The sequence below is a fragment of the Delphinapterus leucas genome, chromosome 6 (assembly GCF_059928025.1).
Source record: "Delphinapterus leucas isolate spDelLeu-1000000601 "Yukka" chromosome 6, BTC_Dleu_Yukka2, whole genome shotgun sequence".
NCBI classification, from domain to species: Eukaryota; Metazoa; Chordata; class Mammalia; order Artiodactyla; family Monodontidae; genus Delphinapterus; species Delphinapterus leucas.
The window spans coordinates 72,340,162-72,355,703 of NC_143134.1; the positions used below are offsets into that span (position 1 = coordinate 72,340,162).

Genomic DNA, 15,542 nt, shown 5'->3' on the forward strand with positions numbered 1-15,542 from the left:
TATTTGGTCCCTGGCAAGCGGTTTTGGATAGGATCAAATATCGAGGACCCTTTGGTCCGGACCAAATGTCTTATGGATGCTTTGGACAGGGCCAAATGTCCTGCAGGGACCCTCAGGACTGGGAGGGATCAACATCTCCCTGAGGCTTAGGAAGTTTGGAAAGCTCCAGGCAACCCTACACTCCACCTAAACCAGGTTGGGGACTATCTTCACAAGGCCTACACAAAACAAAAAGCAAAAACATCATGGAGACTCCTGGCTGAGTATCAGCTCTGCCCACACCTGCTTTGTGACAGTATATATCACTCACCCTAGTATTTCATTTTAAAAATTTCCATGTGTGTAAATACCAACAAAAAAAATCGCCTGAAAATCTGATTCTAAATTTGTATCAACTATTTCAATTTTGAGAATCAAATCTGTATCAAATATTCAACTTGCAGAATCAGACATGGTAAACTATTTGAGATCAAAATTTTAAAAATATGCGTGAATGTATGAATGTATGTGCATATGCATTTTTCATCACTTTAGTGAAATCTAATAGATAACTAATCAAACATATAAGACTGACAAGTGAAGAGGTATAACAGAAAAGGGCTCTTCAATTTGCAAAAAGATTCATTTCAGGATGACTTTAAATATCAAGAACTACTTCACATTTCCACTTATTTCAGAAAAAAAAACTACATGAGATTTTTGAAAGAATTTGGTTTATAATTTATAGAAGATTTCAAAAACATCCTACTTAAGGCAAAATCAAACTACAGTTGACACTTGAACATCTGGGGTTAATCTATGTATATCTTACATGTAAATCGAAAATCGGCTGTCCAATTCCACAGTTCCTCTGCACCCATGGAGTCAACCAACTCTGGACCCATGTAGTGCTGTAGTACTTACTACAGAAAAGCATCCACATGAAAGTGGACCCACACAGTTCAAACTGTGTTGTTTAAGGGTCAACTGTATATCTAATATACGCAATGAAAATAGTATATTCCACATGAATAGATAAGATAAACCCATTCTTCCACTTACGAACATGGGCACGCCAAACCAAATTTGTCCATCCCAAGCCAATTTTATGGTAAGGACTGGCACTGGTATTTTGTTCAGTTTTCTAGACTACATAAGAACTATGTCTTTTAATCTATTTCAAATCCATCTGGGGATGAAAATTTAGTATAGAATTACTAAGACTGGCAATCTAAAAAAATACAGCTACCCAAAGATCCCCTGAGAGAAACATAATCAATGCACTCTTCGAACAATGTTGGCAAGTAAAAAGAGATTTTTTTTTTTGGCCAATAATTTTCTCAGCCGTTGGTCAGCTCTTACAGGAGCATTTGGAGTGGAGGTTAACGTCACTCTTTTCCAGTAAAAGTATGACTCAAAGAGCTAAAGACAGCTGTGAGGGCTTATCCTACAAACACACTCAAGTGCTGTGATCCCTGATAAAAAGGCAATAGAGACAAAGGGCTCTGAAGGATGGAGAAAGAAAAGGCAAGGGGTGACCCTTCCAGCTTTGTGTTGTCTCATCTAGCAATTTTGTTCCTGCAGTGGCCTCTCTGCGGTTCTGCATCTGGCCTACAGAGGGCAGCACTTACAGTACAATCAAGCATGCAGGCTGCACCTCCCGGCAGAAACCAGGGAAGCATTGGATGGCCAAGCCTTCAGGTCCCTCTAGCAACTGCTTTTTAGACACTCGTTTGGATGTTTCACAGGCTTTTTGTGCTTGGGGTGTAACAAAGCAGCTAATTCATTCATTTTAATTCACCCCAGCCCAAGAAATTCTTTAAAGAACAAAGAGGTTCTTCCCAATCCTTGCAAGACACAAGATCACTGATTTCACAGACTTGGCTTTCTGGGATACCTCATTTTCCTCTTCGTGCTCCAGTATGGCTTGCAGGAATGCCCTCCGCTCGTGGCTTGAAGACTTCTGATCAAACATGCCTGCCTGGATCACTTTCTGATCCACATTCAGCTTGTACTTGGCGGCTGCGAGGATCTTTTCCTCCACACTGTTCACGGTGCAGAGTCTCAGCACGCGGACCTCGTTCTGCTGGCCGATGCGGTGAGCGCGGTCTTGTGCTTGCAGGTCCTGTTTGAGAAAACCACGTGTTTGAGGGCCACTGTGCCTGGATTAGCCTAGCAGACAGGTCACCCACCCAAGAGGGAACTATGGAAGCGTTCTTTAACCCACCTTCACTAATGCAAGATTCTGCTTACATTTTCAAAATATACAAGCTACCTTCTTCGGAAAAATTCAAGGTCATTCCTAGTTGAGGGAAACTGGGTTCAAATTAGCCAACTGAAATACACCTCAGGTTTTGAAATCCAGGTCTCAAGATGTGTTTGTGTGTGTGTGTGTGTGTGTGTGTGTGTGTTTAATCTGTCCCTAGGTTCACCATCAGATTTGTCCCTAACTAAAAAAAAAAATTAATAAAAATAAATTTGGTGTCAGAATTATGACTTGGATATTAACTAAAACTAACCCTAAGTTGCAAGGTTAAAGGAAGGCGTTAAAGATGATTTTTAAGACATCGCTGAATTATACACACATACATTATACACATAAACACACACTGTTCATACAATGATTACCCATGTAGCAAATTTCCTGGGATCTAATTCCATCAAAGACTCAATCTTTAGTTCGGGGAATGAAAAGGATTGCTAGCGGAGTAGTAAACTGGACAACTTTGGGGGCATAGAAATTTAGCACTATGTATCAAAAGTGTTGAAACTGGGTATGGCCCCTGACTCAGAAATTTCACTTCTTGGGAAGGTATCCTACGGGAATAATCGTGGATATGCACAGGGACTTACAGTAAGGATGCGCCTCTCAGCATTACATATCATTTATAATGTTTTTTTTAAAAAGCAGAATTAAGTAAACATTCAACAATAATAGATTGGTTAAATAAATTACAGTTTTTTACTCTATGTATATACAACATAGTACATTAAAAATTATACTCTCATTTAGAAAACTTAATGATACATCATAAAGCTATAATAACTGAAAACTACAAGTTATATGAGTATGTACATTATGATCTTATGTGCATACATTTATCTGTACCAAGAAAAGGCAGGAAGGACAAATACCAAGAAGCTAATAATGTTTATATCTGCAGGTATTAAGATTATAGGTGTTATTAAATTTTCTTCATTTTACTTTCATGTGGTTTGGCAATTTTTTTCTGCTTTGAATGTACATTACTCTTATAATAAAAAAATAAGGTTTTAATGAAATCTTTAAATAAAAACCATCGTAAAGCTATGAAGCAGAGTTACCTAATCTTAAGGCTATGCCATAAAAACTTCTTGGTACATCACTTTTGTTCATTCTGGTCCAGGTGATGATCTCTCCAGTGCTAATTAGCTGTTTCCATGTGTCCCCCATTAGACCCGTGTATATCTTTAGGGCAAAGGTGTGTCCCCTGCATCCTGCATCCCTGGCACCCTCTTTTGCACAGAGCTGATACCCTGCCACAGCTGTAAGACCATCGTCTTGGCCAGATGAGTTTCTTGGTCACTTAGACAGCACAAGGAGACAACAGGTCGAAGTCTGCCCAGGAGACCTGTCTTTGCTGCAGGGACCTTTACAATTAAATGACTAATTAGGCAAAAGGTTTTCCTCAGAAGATATCTGAAGAAGTGACTATAAACATGGGAGAGCTGAACCATGAATACAGCTGGGACTCATCCAAATTAGATTATTTTCCAAAGAGGAGAAAGTGAGGTGGGTCATTAAAATCCAAAGGGGGGGGCGGGGGCGGCGTGGAAACCCTAAACTTCATTTTCTGTTCGAGCCCTGAGCTCAGTCATCTCCCTCCACACATCTTCCCCAGAATGGCTGAGCAGCAGCCATGCTGGCAAGCTCTGTGCCATCAACCTCCTGATTATTTCCTAGAAAAGGGGTCACACACTGCTTCCAGAATGGGCCCAGTGGTAAACAGTCCAGGCTATCTTGGCCAAGAGCAAACACTGAGCGACTGTTCTCACCAAGAGGCTGATAATCGTTTCTCTTTCTTTTTCAATTTACATTTTTATACTTTTAAATGTGAGAACCATTCTTTGCTTTCAGGTGGTCTAAACTCAGGTTGCAGGCCAGGCTCAGCCCTGGGTTGCAGTTTGCTGACCCCTGTCCTAGAAGATGCTGATAACCCACAAAACACTAAGGTACAGGTGGCGGCAGAATATGCTAGGTGAGGAAGTAGAGGGCATGGACCATCTACCAACAGGGTAACAAGTTCTTGAACCCCTGGGTGCTTACAGCAATTAGTTTTCTGCTTTTTTTTTGCTGGTGGTGGCAGCAGTGGTGTTTTTTTGGTATGTTTAAAATGATCTATCTAGGGACTTCCCTGGTGGTCCAGTGGTAAAGAATCTGCCTTCCAATGCAGGGGACGCGGGTTCGATCCTTGATTGGGGAAATAAGATCCCACGTGCTGCGGGGCAACTAAGCCTGCGTACCACAACTACCGAGCTCGTGCGCCTCAACGAGAGAGCCTGCGTGCAGCAAACTACAGAGCCCGCGTGCTCTGGACCCCACGTGCCACAACTAGAGGGAGAAAACCCGCACGCCACAACTAGAGAGAAGCCCGTGGGCCACAACGAAAGATCTCGCATGCCTCAACAAAGGATCCCGCGGGCCGCAACGAAGACCCGACACAGCCAAAATAAACAAACAAACAAGCAAACCCAAAAAACAAGACAAAAAACCCTTAATGTAAGATGATCTATCTATTTGAAAAATAGCAAAAATGACGATTTCTAGGCTGAAGAAGTTTACGCAAGGTAAGCCTGTGGGCCCCTAAGCCAAAAATGGGGGGGAGGTATTACGACGAAGAAAGAAGCGCTGTAATCACTGAATGGATTATTCACCAATGAGGTCTCAGTGGTCTGAAAGCCCATCATACTGATTTAGGTGTGATTATAGCTGTAGACAAGAACACAGCCTGAGAAAAGGACCTCCAAAGTAACTGTGTGGTTGACCATTCTGTGATAACAACACAGCTCCAGCTTCATGGGTTAAAATGAATAAAATAAAGTGCCAACCCATGTTTCTCGTAACAGTTTGGCAATGAGAGTCCTGATAATCCCGAGGGGTTTTAGTGCTAATCCTACATTCATACGTTCTATCTTTGACTTTAGCAGCGACCTCCAGTTAGCAACTTTAAGGCCTGTATCTTCAATCTGTCAACCTATGTCAAATAAACCCTATTTCATCCATGTGTGTTAATTTTGATTCAACATAATAAAGAATAATTACAGGGGCTTCCCTGGTGGCGCAGTGGTTGAGAGTCTGCCTGCTGATACGGGGGACACGGGTTCGTGCCCCGGTCCGGGAAGATCCCACATGCCGCGGAGCGGCTGGGCGCATGAGCCATGGCCGCTGAGCCTGCGCGTCCGGAGCCTGTGCTCCGCAACGGGAGAGGCCACAACAGTGAGAGGCCCGCGTACCGCAAAAAAAAACAACAACAACCAAAAAAAAAGGCTGGCATAGAGTGAGGATCCAATAAATGTTAGCTGTTTTATGTTGTTTTTATCTTGGAACATTTTTTTTTTTTTGCGGTACGTGGGCCTCTCACTGCTGTGGCCTCTCCCGTCGCGGAGCACAGGCTCAGCGGCCATGGCTCACGGGCCCAGCCGCTCCGCGGCATGTGGGATCTTCCCGGACCGGGGCACGAACCCGTGTCCCCCACATCGGCAGGTGGACTCTCACCCACTGCGCCACCAGGGAAGCCCTTGGAACATTTTTGATTTATCCTTAACCAAATATGCTTTGCTCAGCGGCAATCCCAGGAGATGGGGTAGGGGGGTAGGGGGGTGGGGGGATGGCTTAAAACTAGGCAGAAACTTGAGTCTTTGTCCCCCAAACTTGAACTCTTCAAAGGTACAACAAAGGCGTGTGCAAGAGATCTCAATATCTATGTTCCAAGGGAGATAAGCAAACAGCCATAATAATGTGCCGGGCTATTTTCCCTTTGAGAAAATGGTCCACTCGTTTAGAAATGTGCTCTGCCCCATAAACGTATATGAGGGAGGGAACTGCTAGTCTTTCAGTTCCTCTCCAGAAGGAAGGCCTGGGCACCCAAGTCAGAGACATGCACACCTGATGAGGATTCCAGTCGCTGTCAAAGATGACCACGGTATCAGCTGCCTGGAGATTTAAGCCCAGGCCTCCAGCTCTTGTGCTCAGCAAGAAAATGAAATACTGGGACCCAGGTTCGTTGAATTTCTTCAGCAAAGCAGCACGATCTTCAGACTTGGTGGTGCCTGAGGGGATAAGAAAAATAAATTTGACAATTAACTCCTGTCTGAAAATGTCACAGAGTTAGACAAAAAGGCCTACTTCCTTAAGAAACAGACTCAGACTCCTCTTAGTATTGGTGAGGAAATCCCCTAAGGTTTTTGCACTTTTGAAAGGAACTTTGAACATCTTGCAATTAAAAAAAAAAAAGAGAGAGATAGTAAGAGACTTTTCTCTAAATAAGAAGGAATACTCTGTCTACTACTCATTGTTCCAAAATGTTGAAAAGAGTTTAAACATTCTGACTGGGCATCTGTGAAACTTACATATCCTATAACATTCTTATGTCAACCTAAAACTTGGTGGAAACATTCCCTGAATTTTTTTTTTTTTTTTTTTTGCGGTACGCGGGCCTCTCACTGTTGTGGCCTCTCCCGCTGCGGAGCACAGGCTCCGGACGCGCAGGCTCAGCGGCCATGGCTCACGGGCCCAGCCGCTCCACGGCATGTGGGATCCTCCCGGACCAGGGCACCAACCCGCATCCCCTGAATAGGCAGGCGGACCCTCAACCACCGCGCCACCAGGGAAGCCCCCTCTGAATTTATTTTTATGCTTGAAAACACCAAATAATTTAACACACACACACACACACACACACACACACGTGCCTAAAAGATTGATTATAATGGCTTAAAGCTACTTTGCCAATAGGCTTTAGAGTAAGGACTTGTTCATGCCCAAGGGAATGGAAACAAAAGTAAATCTATTTCTACTATATTTTACCATTCAGATGGCTACTGAGCATGATCTGGCTGGTAAAAACATAAAATGTGAACGGAACATTTTTATCCTTGTTAGCAAGACTTGAAGCCAAAATAACTCAAAAAAAAAAAAAAAAAAGGAATCTCTCAGTTGGTTTCTCATGTTGACATTCTGCTCCGCTGAGTTATAAACTATAACCATACAAAGCATCATGTAATACACCTGGCGATGGCTCACCCCATGGTATCTGATGAGACTCCAAAACAGTGAATAAGCAGAGAGTATGAAACCCCAGAGAATGGTACTCACTTTTAGGGCACCAAGGTACCCAGACTTGCATCCCAAATCAGCCCCTCAATCACATACAATGTATTTGTAATGTATTTACCTGGCCATTTCATGAACTGCATTGTGGAAAGGAAAAAAACCTACCATATTCCATCTGAATAGATTTCACCAGAAAAGTGTAGCTGCAGAGTTCTGAAAAAGGTCTTAGGCTACTGGGACATATATATGTATGTTACATGATAGTCCCTAACTACCTGTTGTACAAATATTATTTCTACATGGTGTTTTTTTTTTACGATGAAAATATACCGAAAATTTATTTCAGAGGATTAAAACATCTAAGTGACTCCAGCTAATGGAATCGAGTTACTGTGGAGGTTCAAGTTCCCAAACATGGGGAGATCTGTTTTTCATATTAATAAAAACAGTAAGTACCCTCCCGAGGAGGGAAAAAGAACATTCCTGAATACAGCAAACGGGGATTAGAAACAAGGGGCTTTGGGAGTCCCCATTCAATGAAGCAATGTTCTTTAGAGCTCATTCTACTTTCCAAATCAGATTTCAAGTTTTGCAACCTGGTCAAATCCTGCAATGATGAATTGTAAGAATTTAGATTTGCGGGGAGGAACGTGAAATGTGTTTTGTTAAACGAGGTTTCAAACAAGTGGTGCCCTTTTTTCTCTTATTTTCAGAATTGGCTTTCTGAGATCACGATAAACTTATCTGTTCACGATGCTAATGGAAGACATGTTCTGGTCTATCATGAAACCATTTTGCTACATCATTTGCCCAGGTGCAATGATTTTTTAAAAAAATTACTCACATAAATTACTGGTTCACATATTTACCCTCTGCCTTAAAGTGAAGGAAAAGCCAAAGAAACAAAAACAAAACAAACAAAAAAAGCAAACACTTCCAAAATGGGGAAAGAAGGAGTTCCCAGAGATAATGGTATAGTCATCCCTTTGTACCTATGGGTTGTGCATCATCCAGGGATTCAACCAACAGTGGATCAAAAGTACTCCAAGTTCCAAATTAAGAAGTCCAGAAAGTTCCGGAAGAGCATAATTTGAATTTGCCAAGCAGCAGCAACTATTTACATAGCCTTTACATTGTATTAGGTATCATAAGTAATCTAGACATGGTTTAAAGTACATGGGAGGATGTGCACAGATTGATTACATGCAAATACTACGCTGGTGTTTTTGCTTGTTTGTCTGTTTTTTTAATTTCTGGCCATACTGCACGGCATGTGGAATATTAGTTCCCCGACCAGGGATCAAACCTGCGCCCCCTGCATTGGAAGGCAGAGCCTTAACTACGGGACTGCCGGGGAAGTCCCACTACACTGTTTTATATTAGGGGCTTGAGCATCTGCAGATTCTGGTATTTGTGGGGTTCCTGGAACCAAGCCCCCGCCTTGGATACTGAGGGACGAGGGACCAACTGTATCTATTTTCTGACATCAGGGTACAAAAACTGTGCATCTGTATACTAAGAGGGTAGAAGTTCACTTTTGATCCACTGAACTGAAAAATAATCAGTTAACAATTACATGCATTAAGATATAAATAAAACTAATTAGTGGATATGCGTACTTGGGATGAAATAACACTAAATGAAAAATAAAGCACTGAAAAACAAAAGGGATATCAAAATTATCTGGTCAGAAGAGTTTTTAGGCCCTATGCTAGACACTTCAAGCAAACAGACGGACCATATTATCTGGTGTGTATTTAAATCATATACGTAGCTTGGAACTTGACACATTATAAAGCCAGGAAAAAATATGATTGAATCACTTTTCATGCAAAGCTATGGCATTTCTTATTACAAGGTTCAGAATTTGCTGGGTTACCATGTCCATTAGTCAAAGGTTCTCCAAGCCAAGATCTCTGCTGTTCATGAGCAATCTTTGGGACACTGCTCAAGGAGAGTCAAACTACCGTGTCAGGGTTTAGCCCCAGCCAAAGAAATGCTGTTTGTAGGTGGGCACAGGATTTAAAGTGTATCAAGTCCACGTTCTTATAGGCTTTAATGTAGAACATAACCAAGCATACAATTAATAATAAGGGCAACTGTGATGAAAACTGCAGATTTTGCCAGAAGGAACACACTGCCTGGCTTTCATGATTAGTCACTTTAACTTACTTTCAGCTGCTTTTGGAAAATGTTGTCTTCTGGGATGTAACTTCATCACTTGCTCTCACTCAAAAATCATTTCCAGTGAAAACAAAGACTATAATGGAATCGTAGTTAAATCTATTCATGCAACCATAATCTCTGCAGAAAAAAATCTACTTAACTGTCATCAAATTATTTTTCCCCTGAGGTCAAAAATCTGGGACATCAAATTCAGCAATGAAAATCTGAAGTCATTTTTACAACTGGGTTAAGAGGGTGGTACAGCTGGCAGTGTGTGTACCAATTTATCCATGTGTATGTCGACTGTTTGCCATCAATTCTCTCTAACCCCAGAACAAATGGCTGCTGTTTCTTCCAGGTAGAAGCCCATGCAGCCTTCTCAATGACATCTGTAACACTTAATGGAACTTGCTTACTTGCCTCCTCCAACCTAACGGTAAGGCCTTTGATGGTAGGATCAGTGAGTAGCACATTCTCTTGTAATGGCCTGGTCATTTTCAATCAACCAACTTACAATTTATGAATTCAGTTCAAAATCAGTCTTCAAATGTCTCTAGGAAAGCAAGCTGCATTTTCAGAGATGGAATAAATCTTGCTGGATTTGCTAAAACTGATTCTAAACTAATTTCGAATCAGAGACATCTAAGTTAGAACTTGATTTCACCATTTGCTTCATGTGTAACCTATGGCAAGTTAACTCATCTCTCTAAACCTCTGTTTTCGCATCTGTTAAATGGGATCATATTTGTACCTGGTAAGAAGGGGATAACAGAAGCTTGTTTGTTGAGAAAATTAAATTAATAATGCACATGAAGTGCTTAGCCTGGCATCCCACATGTAGTAGGTCTTCCATAAACATTAGCTTTTATGACTATTATGGTTAATAACAATAAGGACAGCAACCAACAGAATATTAAAGATACTCTCTCGGGACTTCCCTGGTGGCGCAGTGGTTAAGAATCCGCCTGCCAATGAAGGAGACACGGGGTTGGGCCCTGCTCCGGGAAGATCCCACATGCCTCGGAGCAACTAAGCCCACGCACCACAACTACTGAGCCTGCACTCTAGAGCCCACGAGCCACAACTACTGAAGCCCGGGCGCCTAGAGTCCGAGCTTGGCAACAAGAGAAGCCACCACAATGAGAAGCCCGTGCACCACAACGAAGAGTAGCCCCCGCCCGCCGCAACTAGAGAAAGCCCGCGCACAGCAACAGAGACCCAACGCAGCCAAAACATTTTTAAAAATTAAATAAAAATAAAGACACTCTCTCAAGCTGGTAAGAACACATTAGAGAGATTTGTTTCAAGGAAATCACTTCTTGCCAGTTTCCCAGACTCGAACATTCCAAGGTCACAGTCCCAAGAGAGCTGAGATTCCAAACGAAATGCCACAGAATAGTAAACAACAGTTCTACAGGACACCTGGGGGGGCTGTACATCCAGGGAAAATAGAGCTGGCCGCCACCCCCCTCACTCAAGCAGCAGTGAAGGAGGGCTTGCCTTTCAAAGGAAGAATGCTGACGGAAGGCTGAACTTACCCCTCACAGAGAGGGAGGAGCCAATGCATCAGGTCAGAAGATGAGACACAGGCAGATTTGCCAAAAGACAGACTGTGGTTGACGTAACTGTGTCATGAATTCAGAATTAACATTGACTTAACCATTCCTCTGTTTTCAGTGACTTTAAGGAGGAGAGGCAAAAAGATTTTTAAAAAATCAAGTCTGTCAGAGGTATAATTAATTTAAAAGTTAATAAGGCCCTAAGAGGTACACCATATAGAGAATTCACTTGAAAACTCAAGTAAGAGAACACAGGGCAGGTCCGAGGTTGGTAAATATCCAGTTATATCTAATTCACGGCAAAAGGGGGAGAAAATGTTGGATTGAAAATAAAACCACACCTTTTAATGGAACATAAACTTTAAATTTCCCATTTGACGATAACTTGAATATTGCATTGGATAAAAGTCGGTGTTCGTAACACCATGCAGGAATTCAACACCAGCCGGCCTATGCATCAGCTCCTATCCCTACTTACTACTCTTTGAAAATGTTACCCCTGCCATAGTATGAAAATTTTGATGCCTTTAATCTCTGAAATGCTAGAGCTGCCACCCAAACCATATAGCAATTTAGGAAGTATCCCTAAATTCGTACTTTCTTCCATTCATATTTTCTGACTAATTTTTTAAGGACATGGTATTTAAATTTCACTCTTAAAATCAGGCCAATATTCTACATAGTTGGCAAAATCCAGCAAAGAGTGAAGCCCTCTCTCTTAACGTAGCATGTAGATATGTTCTATTTAGAAAAAGAGAGAAGCTTTAACGATAGATATAATCTTAAATGAACTCCAACAGTGTCACTGAAGAAAGGAGTCATAGCCTTTATCCCCTTAAAATATGCCTTCACAGAGAAAGCTAAAGGCTTATCAAAGTATTCTATATGGTGCACAGGTAACAGACAAGCCTAAGGGCAAGGAGAGTTTTTCAATTTTAGTTTAGTTTGGCTTATTTTAATTGTGGTACTTATAAGTGATCCTAAGTCCATTTGTACATGGTTTGTACGTGAGATAAAGAGCAGCACAAATAATTTCAGCTTATTTTAAGCTGGAGGATATAAAGACTGCTGTCTAGAGAAGCTGCACCCCACCCTGCTAGTTAATTCTTCAAGAATTTTACCGCTCCTTTTGGCTGAGATTGGAATTCGATCTCAGTGCCCATTATCCCTGCACTCTGGGTTGTGTGGCTTCAGAGCCTAATTCCTTACACACTTACCATCAAGGCGCAGGTAAAGGAAGTTCCGAAAAGCAAAGTAATCCTCCATGATGGTCATGAGAGACGTCATCTGGCAGAAAAGCAGCACGCGGTGATTAGTCGCTCTCAATTTTGGCAGAATACGATCAAGTAGCTCAAACTTTCCTGAGGCCCGATACAGCTCAGCCCTGAACCCAAAAATGCAAAACAAGAAGACAGTATTACTGCTGTCTTCTTGAAGGATCCAGCAGAGCTTTGCTTTTCATATAGTGCCTTGTGCATAGTACACACTCAATAAGTAACTACAGAATGAATGAATGGATGAATGAATGAGTGAATGAGTGTCCACTCCGAAGCAACTGAGGCTATTGCACGGAAAAAATAAAATATATTTCTAGAAAACCCATAAAAAGTATATTATATACTCTAGGTATGATGACAGTTTCTAGAAAGAAAAGGAAACCTAATACTTTGACTCTCTCAACTCTCCCTCCCTCTCTCTGTCTTTCCTACACATGCATATATGTATATGTTGTCATTTTTTAAAATCCCTAACTTATTAAGTACATAAAATTACTAATTTAGGGCACTTAAGATTCATTGAAATACTTACTGAGCACCTACTATGTGCCAAGCGCACTGCTGGGCATGTGTATAAGCAAAATAGAATCCCTGCCTTCCAAATGGGTAATTAACAACTTGTGATAAGCCCTAAAAAGAAAAATAGCAAGTTGCTATGAGCGCTCATAGCAACATGTGACATCTTCTTTACATTAGAGCAGTGCTTGGCCAAACATCAGCCCCTGGACTGCTGTCTGTTTTTGTAAATAAAGTTTTATTGGAACACAGCCAGGCTCACTCATTTCTGTTTGCCTATGGACTGCTTTCAAGCCACCACGGCAAAGTTGAGCAGGTGCAACAGAGACTTTTTGGCCAGCAAAGGTGCAAACATTTGAGATTTGGCCCTTCGCAGAAAAGAATTTGGCAGCCACTGGTTTAGAGCATCAAAGGTGACCCGCTAAAGAGCTAACAGTTTAGCTAAAACCTGAAATAAGCGAAAGGCAGCCAGGTGAAAAAGGTGGGCTTAGGATTGGAGAGGAGGAGATTCCAGGAAGCAGAAAGAGTATGTGCAAAGGCCCTGAGGAGTAAAAGAGCCTGGTGAGTCTAAAGAGTTGAAAAAATGGTGTGTGTGGCTTAAGCTTAAGTCGGGGGGCAGAGGGGGATGCTGGGAGATGACAGCAGAGATGAAGAGGGTGGGAGGGGGGACAGATCCTGTAGGGCTCTATTAATTTTAGCTTTAAGTGCAACAGAAAGCCAATGATGGGTTTTAAACAGGGGGGTGACGAGATATGACATCTTTTTAAAAGATGTGTCATATTATTAAAACTTAGTTGTAGGGGTGATGTTGTTGGGAAAACTCCCCAGTGCATGTGCAGTCTGGTCTATAATACTGAAACGTATCATTGGTAGTTGATTTTATGACACACAGAACAGACATTTTCAAGTGTAAGTCTTCCCAACATCCATCCCCTACTCTGAGACTGTCCTCCAAACACCCCCTAAGGCCATGTTTTCAATATGCAACCCTGGCCAACCTGATGGCACCAGAAGTGAACAAAGGACCGAGAGAAAAGGAGAAAAGGAGAGACAAAGGAGAGCAACACAGTCTGCCCTTGGGATCCAAGAATTGACCCCTTTATCCTAAAAATAAAAATTTCCCTGGTGCCACACAAGCAAAACAGAGACTTTCTATTAATGCAACATTCGGTTTTGTTGTGTTGTAGGCATGCATCTCTTCAACGTCCACTGCTAATGAAAAATTATTTCTTATACAGACCATAGGCTAACAAATTACTGTCAAGGTGTATATATGCACAGCAGATGAGACATTTTCCTCTCATACACGTTAATGTTGAATATCAACTTGAGACTTCCTATGGTAAACTCGCTTTGAGCTCAAGCTACACTATTGGTTATAAGAACCCTTTGAAGCTCTGACAACGTTTTTAGAACACTAGGACACTGTTAAGTCTATTAAAGGAGATCTATGTCCTTTGAATAGCCACTTGCTCAAGGCATGTAGTAATTTATGCCAGTAAAGTAAAAGGGAATGCTGATATCATTTTGGTTAACAACTTCTGTACCCTCTGCTGAGGAGAGAGGAGGGCTGAGGGGGCTGGCGGTATGTATGTGTGTGATAGGAAACACTTCAGAGAGAAAAGTTAGGGGGGACCAACAAACTATGTTTTGGAAGAAAAAAAAAATTAAGATTTACCCATTGATGACCCCATTTGAATAGCCCAGGTGTTCAGCAAAGGATTCCTTTAAAAGAGAGAGAAGAAAATGATTCTCAAAAACGGATCTGTAATTATTAACTTAATGATTATTCTATTAGTGAGGTCATCCTATCTATTTCTAGAGCACAGTTAAATAAGATAATGAATAAGTAAGCAAACACTCGTTATACAATGAACCAGAAACTCAAAGTCTTTGAATTCAGACTATAGTTCTGCCAGAAACGTATGCCATAAGTCTGCAAGTCTCCAGGCTCTCATACTGAGATGATAGGGCTAGTTCACTCATCAAACAGTGATTAAGTGTTGACTGGCCAGGGCTGTGGTAGGCAGGTACTGGGAATCCAGAAAAAAATGAAGTAGCTACCCCAAGGAGCTTAGAGTCTAGACTAGAGGAAGAGCTTCATACAAGCAAATCAAGATTAATATATACACATAAATACACTGTGGAAATAGTTAACAGTGAAAGTAATGATTATTTATGTACTACATACTGTAAATCTTAGTTTGGTGGAATCCTAACATCCCTTCCATACTGTGCTTTTCTGTATTATAAATAAGGCTCTAAATGTATACCACCCCTCAGGTGACCGGCTTCCACTTTTAAAACACAGAACTTAATTACAGAATTCCCTCCTCACTGATTCTGTGGAAGAAATAAGTTGCTGTTCTCCATGTGACTTTCGCATTCCTTCCTTATGGGAAGGGAGACCATCTGTGGGGAGGAGAGCACGTCACACCTTCACATTAACCACCAGCTGTCTCCCTTCTCTGCTCCCCTTCCTTCCCAGATCACTGAAGCTTTCCTCCAAGGGGACCAGATCCTCCCTTTGGGCTTTGCTCCCAAACATGCTCATCATTTATGGCAGGCCCAGCCCCTCCGGATGCTGCCCTGCCGGCAAAATTAACGCCAATGGACCTCAGCTAAAAACCCTACCCTGACTCCAAGCCTACCCTTTCGTCTCTACAGGTGCCATTCCTGACTAGAGATTTGGGTCTCATCTGACTCTCAGATGTTATGTGTTGATAGATGGTG

At 41.8% G+C, this 15,542-nt stretch overlaps 1 protein-coding gene across 8 annotated transcripts in view; it reads right to left on the reverse strand.

Annotated features, from left to right (window-relative positions):
- The window catches only part of SMARCA2 (SWI/SNF related BAF chromatin remodeling complex subunit ATPase 2), a 172,089-nt gene that overhangs the window by 71,762 nt on the left and 84,785 nt on the right, over positions 1 to 15,542 (reverse strand). For all 8 annotated transcript variants that reach the window (XM_022573582.3, XM_089913258.1, XM_022573583.2 and 5 more), the window contains 4 exons: positions 14,488 to 14,534; positions 12,234 to 12,400; positions 6,125 to 6,288; positions 1,877 to 2,104 (listed from right to left, as the gene is read on the reverse strand). In XM_022573582.3, coding sequence (XP_022429290.1) covers positions 1,877 to 2,104; positions 6,125 to 6,288; positions 12,234 to 12,400; positions 14,488 to 14,534 — 606 coding nt within the window. The remainder of the gene's footprint in view (positions 1 to 1,876; positions 2,105 to 6,124; positions 6,289 to 12,233; positions 12,401 to 14,487; positions 14,535 to 15,542) is intronic.